This window comes from Mus musculus, chromosome 7 (assembly GCF_000001635.26).
Source record: "Mus musculus strain C57BL/6J chromosome 7, GRCm38.p6 C57BL/6J".
NCBI classification, from domain to species: Eukaryota; Metazoa; Chordata; class Mammalia; order Rodentia; family Muridae; genus Mus; species Mus musculus.
The window spans coordinates 97892320-97904456 of NC_000073.6; the positions used below are offsets into that span (position 1 = coordinate 97892320).

The 12137-nt window shown below is 39.0% G+C and overlaps 1 protein-coding gene across 8 annotated transcripts in view; it reads left to right on the plus strand.

The window, feature by feature from the left end:
• The window catches only part of Pak1 (p21 (RAC1) activated kinase 1), a 123841-nt gene that overhangs the window by 103779 nt on the left and 7925 nt on the right, over positions 1-12137 (plus strand). For all 8 annotated transcript variants that reach the window (NM_001357365.1, NM_001357364.1, XM_006507437.3 and 5 more), the window contains 4 exons: positions 1646-1694; positions 6206-6318; positions 8021-8138; positions 11318-11417. In NM_001357365.1, the coding sequence (NP_001344294.1) occupies positions 1646-1694; positions 6206-6318; positions 8021-8138; positions 11318-11417 (380 nt within the window). The remainder of the gene's footprint in view (positions 1-1645; positions 1695-6205; positions 6319-8020; positions 8139-11317; positions 11418-12137) is intronic.

Here is a 12137-nt window from a genome sequence, read left to right on the forward strand (position 1 = left end):
TACATTTCTACCATTCTCTACAGTATCTCTCACTCTTTGTGAAACCCTTTCACATCTTCACTACACCCATCTCTGTGTTTGAGTGGACATATAAACATCTGCATGCCTGTCAGGAACTATTGGTTTTTTTTAGGGTGAAGTGGAAATATCAGATTTTTCTGAAATTATATATATTTGGAAAAGTATGTGCAGTATCATTTTTTTAAAAACTGAAAATGCATTTTATTCAAACCATAGGACTCTTTTGATCAAACTCTTTTGATTGGCTATGATTGAAAAGTATGCTTTTAAAGTGTCAGGGTATCCTATAATAAGGAGGGAAAGGATTCTTCAGAAGTATTTAGTCTGTTGCATATAGGTTGGTCAAATTTTCATAATTCTTAAAAATTAGTTCTATTTTAAAAAGATTAATTTGTGGACACCCGACTCGCCAGCAAGGAAGATGCCACAACAGGATTCTTCTGCACACCTTTATTGGAAGAGCTTGATAGCAAAGGCAAAAGACCCCGAGCCCCAGAACTGGCGCAGCTTCTATAGGCCTAGGAGTGGCGTGTCTATACCTGATTGGTTGTGCTTTCAGTGCCTCATTTACATTCCCCAGGATTGGTGAGAAACCCTTATGCACATGCGCACATTGGTTGTTTACCCGAATTTACAGGCTGTGGCCAGCGGTAGCAAACGCCATGTGGCTTTCCACATTAATTGTAGAATAGAATCTCAAAAGCTGACTATCAATCCTTGCAGCTCTCTGCTACCCTCTCCTAATTTTTTTGAGGGGAGGGGTCTTGTCCATCGTCTTCTCTTGGTTTACTGAGTTGCAGGATTACAGGCAAATACCACCACACCTCACTAGTTGTAGGTTGGGTTTTTGTTGTTGTTTTGTTTGTTTGTTTGTTTGTTTGTTTTTATTTTTTTAAGAAAGGATCTTATACTGCAGTACAAGTTGGCCTCAAATTTGGGCAAACCTGCCTCAGTCTTCTGAGTTGCAAGGATTATAGGCAGATGCCACCACAACAGACCCTAGTTGTAGTTTTTAATGTGAATTTTAATCAAAGATAACACATAAGTTTATTGCTCAATAAATTTTCAAAAAGTAAATTTTGTACATAAGCTGCATCCAGGACAATAAGGAGAACATTACTGATATTTTAATAAGTAATAGTCCTCTTCTCCACCTCATTCTGAAATTCCCATCCCCGCCCCTCCCCCCCTCCCCCACCCCCCATCCTCTCACTCCCAGTTGAAACTATACAAAATGAAAGCAAGTTCTCAAAGGGAGTAGACAAAAGTAGGGCAAATTGTTGTAAGAAATGAATGTCTTTGAACACTTTTGTATTTTATGGACTTGGCCTAGTGGTTATCATGAACTAAACTCTTACATATGCATGGAAGTACAGCTCAGAGTAAAAACTTGCTCAAGATCAGACAAAGTAAAGGTTCTAGACTGCTGGTTAAACCTTTATTCTTTACTACCACATACTACCTTTCAAATGTGAGACTAGGAGGGCTGCAAAAAAAGATTTCTTTTTGTCTCTTTTGTTAATGTATTCCCAGGTTGGTGTAAAGGTGCATAGACAAATGCTATGTCATTGTCTTTTGTCAATGCCTGTGTTTGTTTCCCTTCCTTTCCTGTCTTTTCTTTCAGTGCTTCAGGCACAGTGTATACTGCAATGGATGTAGCCACAGGGCAGGAGGTAAGTGTTCATCACCAACTGTTGTTATTTCTACTTCTTCAGGTTTTTGTTTAATTTGGAGTTAATTTTACTCCCCCCCCCCTCTTTTTTTTTCTTTTCTTTTCTTTTTTGACTCAACGGGACAGTTGTAGTTTCTTTTTTTACCGGGCTAGTACTAAATAAGAGACTAATATGATAAGACTTAAAAATTTTGCAAAAGCTAACAAAGCTCCACTAAGGAGAACAGTTCAGAGCAGGAAGAATGGACAAAGTAAGCTAGGTTGTTGTATAATTGCAGGTAAGAGATGATGTTGTAGAAGTTAGTAGATTTGAGAAGTAGTTAGTTATCAGGTATCTTTTTAAAAATATTTTTTATTACATATTTTCCTCAATTACATTTCCAATGCTATCCCAAAAGTCCCCCATACCCTCCCCCCCACTTCCCTACCCACCCATTCCCATTTTTTTTTTTTTTTTTTTTTTTTTTTGGCCCTGGCGTTCCCCTGTACTGGGGCATATACAGTTTGCGTGTCCAATGGGCCTCTCTTTCCAGTGATGGCCGACTAGGCCATCTTTTGATACATATGCAGCTAGAGTCAAGAGCTCCGGGGCACTGGTTAGTTCATAATGTTGTTCCACCTATAGAGTTGCAGATCCCTTTAGCTCCTTGGGTACTTTCTCTAGCTCCTCCATTGGGAGCCCTGTGATCCATCCAATAGCTGACTGTGAGCATCCATTCCTGTGTTTGCTAGGCCCTGGCATAGTCTCATAAGAGACAGCTATATCTGGGTCCTTTCGATAAAATCTTTCTAGTGTATGCAATGGTGTCAGCGTTTGGAAGCTGATTATGGGGTGGATCCCTGGATATGGCAGTCTCTAGATGGTCCATCCTTTCGTCTCAGCTCCAAACTTTGTCTCTGTAACTCCTTCCATGGGTGTTTTGTTCCCAATTCTAAGGAGGGGCATAGTGTCCACACTTCAGTCTTCATTCTTCTTGAGTTTCATGTGTTTAGCAAATTGTATCTTATATCTTGGGTATCCTAGGTTTTGGGCTAATATCCACTTATCAGTGAGTACATATTGTGTGAGTTCCTTTGTGAATGTGTTACCTCACTCAGGATGATGCCCTCCAGGTCCATCCATTTGGCTAGGAATTTCATAAATTCATTCTTTTTAATAGCTGAGTTGTACTCCATTGTGTAAATGTACCACATTTTCTGTATCCATTCCTCTGTTGAGGGGCATCTGGGTTCTTTCCAGCTTCTGGCTATTATAAATAAGGCTGCTATGAACATAGTGGAGCATGTGTCCTTCTTACCAGTTGGGACATCTTCTGGATATATGCCCAGGAGAGGTATTGCTGGATCCTCCGGTAGTACTATGTCAAATTTTCTGAGGAACTGCTAGACTGATTTCCAGAGTGGTTGTACAAGCCTGCAGTCCCACCAACAATGGAGGAGTGTTCCTCTTTCTCCACATCCTCACTAGCATCTGCTGTCACCTGAATTTTTGATCTTAGCCATTCTGACTGGTGTGAGGTGGAATCTCATGGTTGTTTTGATTTGCATTTCCCTGATGATTAAGGATGTTGAACATTTTTTCAGGTGCTTCTCTGCCATTCGGTATTCCTCAGGTGAGAATTCTTTGTTCAGTTCTGAGCCCCATTTTTTAATGGGGTTATTTGATTTTCTGAAGTCCACCTTTTTGAGTTCTTTATATATGTTGGATATTAGTCCCCTATCTGATTTAGGATAGGTAAAGATCCTTTCCCAATCTGTTGGTGATCTTTTTGTCTTATTGAAGGTGTCTTTTGCCTTGCAGAAGCTTTGGAGTTTCATGAGGTCCCATTTGTCAATTCTCGATCTTACAGCACAAGCCATTGCTGTTCTATTCAAGAATTTTTCCCCTGTGCCCATATCTTCAAGGCTTTTCCCCACTTTCTCCTCTATAAGTTTCAGTGTCTCTGGTTTTATGTGAAGTTCCTTGATCCACTTAGATTTGACCTTAGTACAAGGAGATAAGTATGGATCGATTCGCATTCTTCTACATGATAACAACCAGTTATGCCAGCACCAATTGTTGAAAATGCTTTCTTTCTTCCACTGGATGGTTTTAGCTCCCTTGTCGAAGATCAAGTGACCATAGGTGTGTGGGTTCATTTCTGGGTCTTCAATTCTATTCCATTGGTCTACTTGTCTGTCAGTAGTTATCAGGTATCTTGATAGAACTTAGTGATAGGTTGCGAAGACAACTTCCAGATGGTAACTCTATTCCAGTAGAAAGAATAAAGTGAGAGATATAAGTATGAAGAAGGTAGATACTGCCTGAGAAATTTTGCTGAATTGCCTAGTTATAGGAGATTTAAACCCTTGTCTGTCAACCATCCAACTATATGCTTTAGATCCCAATGGACACTGGACTCCTCATTTATTTAGAGGTACCTTATTTTATTAAGTCATGAGAATGCTGACCTTAGCTAAAGCCCACTGACCCAAGATCAGCAAAAGGAATCCAGAAAGGCAATATCAAGTGGTTGAATGCTTTTTTGCAGACTACTCTTGGCTACAAAATAGGAATCCTGATAGGTGGTTGCTACCTGGGATAAATCTTAGTTAAGAGTATTGGAACTCAGAAATTGAGCAAGGAACCTCCTCTTTGAGTGAAAATAAAGTTTTGTTCCTCTGAGAGAGGCTTCTTGGATCTACTTGTGTAATTTTGATTATCAAAATCTGGTATCTGTCCTTGAGGGACAGCACATATTTTATTGGGTTCTTGTTAACTTACAAATGTAAAAGCCAAATATTTGATGTTCTGTGTGAGCAAGTCAATTCTTTAAATTACCAGTGTGAGAACTGGAGAGATGGTTCAGTAGTTAAGAATACTTGCTACTCTTGCAAAGGACTCAAGTTCAGTTCCCAGTACTCTCATTTGGGTGGCTTAAGAACATCCTGTATTTCTAAGGGGATCTAACACCTTCTGGCCTCAGCAGATGCTACACTCCTGTGCACAAACACGCATGGACACAAACAAAATATATATAATCAAAAAATAAAATCTTAAAAAAAGTCATCATTATCATACTTAAATGATCAGAGCTGTGTTAGACTCTTTGGTTTTGAGTCGTGTGTATTTTGGGCTGCAGAATCCCAGCAGAGCTAAGGTATTAAGGACTCCCTCCTGCACTGTTTCTAGCCTCTTGGGTCTTGTAACCCTTGATGGGAGACACACATGATGAGTGGTTCCTGGAAGTCCTGGAGATGCCTGTGTGAGAGTGAGCGACAGGAAAGCTTGACTTTGCTGTGTGCCTGTCTTGTGGTTATAAAACTATGAATGGAAGCAAATCCATTAGAGTGGCTAATGCAGTGTGGTCAGGAAGGCCTCGTTTCCTGCCCAAGGGAGTATATCGGTAGTGAGACTAGTGTGCTGCTCTTAGTCTTTGTGAATGATTATGGGGTTGTTAGCCAGCTGGAAGAAAGGGAGCTTTTGTCTGTCACACATAGATGGGTTAGCATGTTAGTGCTTGGAAATCTACCCATTAGAAGTCAATCATTTTCAAGCTTGTTTTTAAAGGTAATGTGTATAATAGAAAGAACATACTGGAAGAGCTTTGGAGTCATAGTGATCTGAGAGCATTGACTGTGATCAGAGGTGGTTTTCTTACATGTCGTAGCTTCAATGTCTATCTAAACATACAACACTTTGAAGAGTGGTTAGGTTTACCTAGTAAGTAATCTTGTGAGTATCTAAGAGTTAGATAAGGTAAATACACCAGCGAGTTCCATCGTCATTCTTGCTGTTCTCATAGTCATTGCTGGCTTCTTTATTACCTATATCTTATAAGGAAAAGTAACATGACGCCTATTTTTTTGTACTCAGAACATAGTTTGAGTAGATTATTACTTTCAGTGTATCTCTGAGGAGACTTAGGTTCAGAAAACGGGTGATTCGTCAAATTTAGAAAATAACAGTCAAAACCTAAAGCAAAGATCTTTAGGGTTTAAGTCCAGTTATTTTTCTTTTATAGAAGTGCTGTTGCCTATCCTGGATGGATCTGGTTTCCTGTTCTATTTAAATTTTAAAAATTACTTAACTATGAAATCAGGCTGGTCATCAATGTACAGTTCTTCTCTATCTCAGCCTCCTGGGTGCTAGAATAATAGGTAGTACCAAGTATTTTTCTAGTGACTTTTTAAAAGTGGGGTTTTTTTGTTTGTTTGTTTTTTTTACATTGAGGTATCAAATTTTGATGTATATGTGAATAGCACTGGGGCTTATTAAAAGTTTGTGCTTTTCAGTAGGTTTTGAATGGCACCTGAGAACATTTATTTTCAGCCTTTGAGACGATGTTAAATGCCACTGGCTAAGAGACTCCCTTTAAAACCATTTAACATTGATAAGTTGTGAGTTACTTTCGGGGTAAGACCATGTCTTCCTCATCATTGTTTTCCTTAGTCCTTAAGGTCTAGTACTAAGCCTCTGCTCAGGAAATGTTGTAGGACCCTTGGTGCACATTGAATTTACTCCTGTTTCAGGTGGCCATTAAACAGATGAATCTTCAGCAGCAGCCGAAGAAAGAGCTGATTATTAATGAGATCCTGGTCATGAGGGAAAACAAAAACCCAAATATTGTCAACTACCTGGACAGGTATGGCATGGGTGGGTTCTGTCACAGAAGTTTCAGGCCTTTGGAACCTAAGTGTTAGAGGAAAAGATGAAGGTAGCAATTGGAACTGCTTCTATTTAATTTTCCGTGCTGAGCTCTTTGATTGCTGGAAATCCTTCTAAGTGATGGTTAACCCCACCACACTGAAGCTTTTTAGCAACTAATTCTTTACTGTTTCTAATGCTTTCTGCTAAGGGAAGTTGGCCTTTTCAGCCCATCTTTCTGATGTCCTTATTTCATTCTATATTCCAAGTATTTCCTTATCCTGCTCACCTTCCTGAATAATTCGTATTGTCTATATACTCTTAAAATGCAATGCTCACTACAGTCTCGGAGTTGTTTTGAAATCTGACCACCATGGAAAGAATGGTACTCTTTGCTTTTCTGCCATTCCCCCAGCTCAATGTCTGTTTCATTGCTAACTACTAGTAAGTTTGTAGTCAACTGAAATTGATTACCATTCCCTCCCCGTATAAACTTGCATTAAACTGGAAATAAAAAACATTTTAGCTTACCAGCCTCAACCTCCTGACTGCTGGGATTAATGCCTGCATCACCATTTTTACTATGTATGTTTAGTCTTCATCACCTTAAAAGCTTCCTCTTGAGCTGGGATGTGCTTACTATTGCCGCTTAGTGATACAATGCTTGACTAGCGTGTGTGAGCTCTGAGCTTGGTTCCCAGCACCACCAGAGGAAAATTACAGAACAGGATTAAAAGCTTACCTTTGTTTGAGATAAGTGTTAAACTATCTCAGGTGTCCCCATCTGCCAAGTAAGAGTCCCATTATCAGGATGAAGGAAAGATGACAGATCATACCTTAAGCCAACACGTTTTTCTCCAGCAGAGCTTCTTTGCTGAAGGTTACCACGAGTCAGTTGTCCGCTTTTTCATTTGTATACAGTGAGATTTTTTACTTATCCAAAAACTGGGGCTGAGAGATACAGTCTCTGAGTCAAAATCAGTGCTAACTCAGGCCAGGCCACTGAACCACAGCTTTGGTTTATTTGAAGATGCTAGAATCACAGAAACTCAAAGAAAAAGTCATTATCAGCATAGTAACCTTGTGTAGACTTTACAGCTTTGAAAAGACTTATTACCACCCTTTCACTTTACATATATATAATATATATAATATATTTATATAATGTTATGCTATATTACATTAAAATAATATATATTTAACATATTACTTTACTCATAGATTTATTCAGTAAATATTGGTATCTGCTGTGCTGGACCTTGGGGCTAGTAATGATCTTGTAGATTTCAGATCTAATAGAACTCTCAAGGAGGTTCCATGGCCCTCCCTTCTGATGGTAATGTGGCTTTCAGACCCCTCCTTTCACATGTGTGTATTGCCTAGATGCTTTGCAGCATGGGAATAAAGCCAGTCTCTAATTTTAGGAGATAGCCTCTGATATTGTGATAAGATGTGATTTTATATTTTAACTTAGTATTCTTAGTTTTAGTGTTTGGGACTTCACAGACCATGGTTTTTTCTGGGCTATCCCTAAGTAACTTAAGATTACTGATTCTGTCCTCCAAATTTTGTAGTTTTCCAGAGTAAGGAATTGTAGACTGTTCAAAAGCTGGAGGAGATAGTTTCCTAGGTTTTGATCTCACTTCAGTGGCTTAATGTGTTCTGACTGTTCCTTCTCACCCTACACTGTCTTTCTGCAGTTACCTTGTGGGAGATGAGCTGTGGGTTGTTATGGAATACTTGGCTGGAGGCTCCTTGACAGATGTGGTGACAGAAACCTGTATGGATGAAGGCCAGATAGCAGCTGTGTGCCGAGAGGTAAGGAAGGCCAACAATCAAACAGGAAGTGACCTCCATATTACTGTCCATGAAAGTTCACACCTTAAAGAGACTTCAATATGGGCTCTGTGGGAGTAGGGGAAGCTAGTTCTGGGACTTAACATTCATATTGTATGCTTGTGTTTTATAATTTCTACAATCATGACTTATTTCTTTGAAGCTAACTATTCTGACCATGGCAGAAAAATTAGAAAATACCCAACAGTATCTATTTAAACAGTCATAATTTCAATCTACAGTTATAACTATTCTAACACATATTATTTCTCTTTATCCATTTTTTTTGGACATACATTTGTCCTGCCTCCCTGATTTGTGTACTGTGAAGGAAGTAACATTGGTAAGAAGGTAGTGGCATAGTTCAGATAGTCAGAAAAGGTTTCTTCCTTGATTTGAATATGCACCTAAATGACATGTAGAGGCAAGCCAGCAAAATTCTAGGATAAAGTAACTCCAGACAAAAAGCCTGGTGTGCTGGCATATGCCTGTCATCCTGGCACTGGAGGTGGAGGCAGGAAGATCAGAAGTTTAAGATAATCTTTGATTACAGAGTAAGTTCCAGGCCAGCATGAGATATAAGCAAACCAGTAAATAATCAAAGACAAAATAAACAGAAAAAAGAAGCATAAATAGATACTCTGTCTTTCCCCCCTCATTATAAGTAGATACCTAGAGGTCTGTACTGCTATAAGAAGCCTTCCAGAAGATTCCCATGTGCAGCAGTGTCTGCAGAGGACCGGCACATTCTCACGTTCCCTGATAATGTGGGAAAGATAGTGATGGCAATAGACAGTGGTGAAGATTGAGGCAGGCTTTCTCTGCAGAGCCCTGGCTGTTCTGGAACTCTCTCTCTGTAGACAAGGTTGCCCTCAAACTCAGAGATCCGCCTGCTTCTGCCTCCCAAGTGCTGGGATTAAAGGTGTGCAACACCACTACCTGGCCCTGAGAGATAGAAAGCTAGGAGACTGACAAAAAGAGTGAGATTAAAAATTTTATGAGTCTGACATAGTGTCTGAAGGTGGAAAGCTTAAGGCATATGGATGAAATTATAGTTATATATTTAGCCAGTGTTAATGAGAAAGAAATACATTAGCAACATTTTAATTCCTAGCTGGGATTCCTAGAAGTTCATGTTTCATTTACTCTACCACTAATACAAGGACCTTTTAAAAATAATTCTTCCCCCAAAAGCTCCCCCCCATCACATTCTTATGAAATTTTATTACTACAGATACGATGGATAATTGTGTACATACAGCTGCCTTTTGGAGGGTCAAAGTCATTATATTATTTAATTTGTTTTCTCCTCTAACCTTGAAGTGCAAGCCTGGTGACTTGGTTTCAATCCTCTGAACGTTAGCACTAGCAGAGAAGCAAAGCCTCAGAGCTGTCCTCTGACCTCCACAGATGCTCCACAGCGGCTCCCACACCCCAACCCCTGTGAGGGAAATAGAATCAAATCTTGACAGAAACCCTTAGTTTGATCCCCAAAACTGTACCAACAAAAAACTTGGGAAGAAACTACTTAAATAAATGGTATTGTTATTCTTAAAATATAATAGAGACCATTATCACTTTTGAAACTGCTTTCTGAGACACAGTTCATATGCCATATAATTCATCCCCTTGAAATATATAGTTCACTGTTTTTCAGCTTATTTTCAAAGTGACTATTAAAGGATATGGATTTTTTTTTTTAAAAAAGCACTTGGGAGCTTGAGAGTATAGACCAGCAGAAAAGAGTAGTGTACATAAGGCCCTGAGTTTGACCAAGTATTGTGCCAAAGCCAGAAAAAACATGGCCAAAAATTTAAACATTATATAATAGGTGCTATTATCATTCTTTAAATTTAAAGTGATGCCTCTTCTGACCTTCATGGGCACCAAACACGTACGTACATATATGTATGATACACATACACACATGCTGGCAAAACTCTTTCACATAAACTAAATTATATAAATCTTACTAATTTTTTTAAGATACTGCTTACTTTTAACTAAAAAGTTCTTTTGCATTTGTGTGTGTGTGTGTGTGTGTGTGTGTGTGTGTGTGTGCATATGGTGTGTTCATGCCATGGTGTGCATGTGGAGGTCAGAGGACAACTCTACCAGGTGGATTCCAGGAATCTTGCTCCGGTCATAACGTTTGGTGGCAAACTCTTTTACCCACTAAGCCATCTATCTCACTTGCCCAGAATCAGACATTTTCATTATACCATTGTAACATTAGTCTGTTTGGCACTCATTCTGTTGGATAAGTATAAGTGTTTAAGTTTGTATGTGTGTATTGGGGGAATCATCACAATAGGTGTTTTGTTTTATTTTGATTTTTATGGTTTCCTCTCTCTCCCTCTCTCCCTCCCTCCCTCCCTCCCTCCCTTTCTTCCTTCTTTCTTTCTTTCAAGATTTTTCTCATGTCCTTTACCAATTGTAATCATTACTAAAACTTAAAAGTCTATCGGTGCTGGCTCTGTGGGTCAGTGAAAGATGTATGCTTGGTGAGGCCATGGTCTCACTTCTCAGCATTTGAAAACAAAGCTGTCTTTGTAAATATCTCTGTATAGAACTTAAGATAATTTCAGGTGCCCAATGAACATTTGTCTTCATGCTTCATAGCGATGTCAAATTCAGTGTGTCTCAAACAATACAGACGTCCTTCCCCAAAATAAAGATTGTCTACTAAAGTCACTTCCATGGGTCTCCTTTCCTAGACGTAGAAATATATTGTTAAAATACTTCTGATTAAAGAAAATTATAAGACAAAATCAGCATCCAGTTTTTAAATTAATTAATTAAAATTTAACTTGTGTGTGTATTTGAGGTGGAGGGTTAAGTGCACATGTATGTGGATGCCCAAGGAGACCAAAGGCATAGGATCCCCTCAAGTGAAGGAAGAGGCAGTTTGTCCACTGCCCAGGATGGCCACTGAGGCTTCTCTTCATTCTCCTTTACCCCCACCCTGCCTCATGGAATTTTAAATGCGCAGTTAGGAGTCAGAAGAAGATTTGGTTATATAGCTGGCTTTGCCTCTTTACATAGGGCAAGTCTGTTTATTTCTGGAGGCCTTACTTCCTTTGTCTTAAAATAACGAGGTTAAATCATTGTTAGTCTTGTGTATTATAAGTCTCTTTCTTCTGTGCCCACTACTTCAACAGTGTCTACAAGCTTTGGAGTTTCTACATTCAAACCAAGTCATTCACAGGGACATCAAGAGTGACAATATTCTGCTGGGAATGGATGGCTCTGTCAAGTTAAGTAAGTAGGAGTCTTAGGAGTGGTAACACTTAACTCTGCACATGGGGCTAAATCTCTTTTGGGATGGTAATTAAATAATAGTAACTATAACAGTCATTAAATAGACTTAAGTATTTTGTAAAATATGAGATATATTTCTCTGTATTATATTGTGTCTTACAGTGTCTTTTCACTATTTTTTCAATTCTTTTACACATTATAACACTTCCCTCCTGAAGGCCTACTTCTGAGGTTCTCTGATAGGCGCTGAGGGTACATTTTACCAGCTTTCAAGAAGCTTTCTGTCTAGTATGAGAGACTTGTAATGAATTAGAAAAACGGATTTATGTAACTTTACTTATTCTGTTATTTATTCAGCAAATGTTTTACATGCCAGTCTCTTCTGGGGTACAGAGAAGATAGTCTTCACTATCGGCTCTATCAATTTAGATAAATGTGTAGCTTCAATATAGTGTGAATGAACTACAGGTAGTTTTTTGTACAAAGGAGTGAAAGCAGTTGCCGAGACAGAGGCTATGCCATAAGTGGGTAAACAGTTTATGAGAGGACTATTGGTGCAGGGTGAGGACTTGTTAAAAGTAGGGCCATACTTACGTGTTGGTGGTTGGGTTTTAATTCTGAGACTTTTGTCCAGAGGATAATGGAATGAGTTAATTATAAGACTCTGAGTTATAGGAATGTTTTTTAACCATTTGGTTTGAGGAAAAGGCAGGAGGCTAG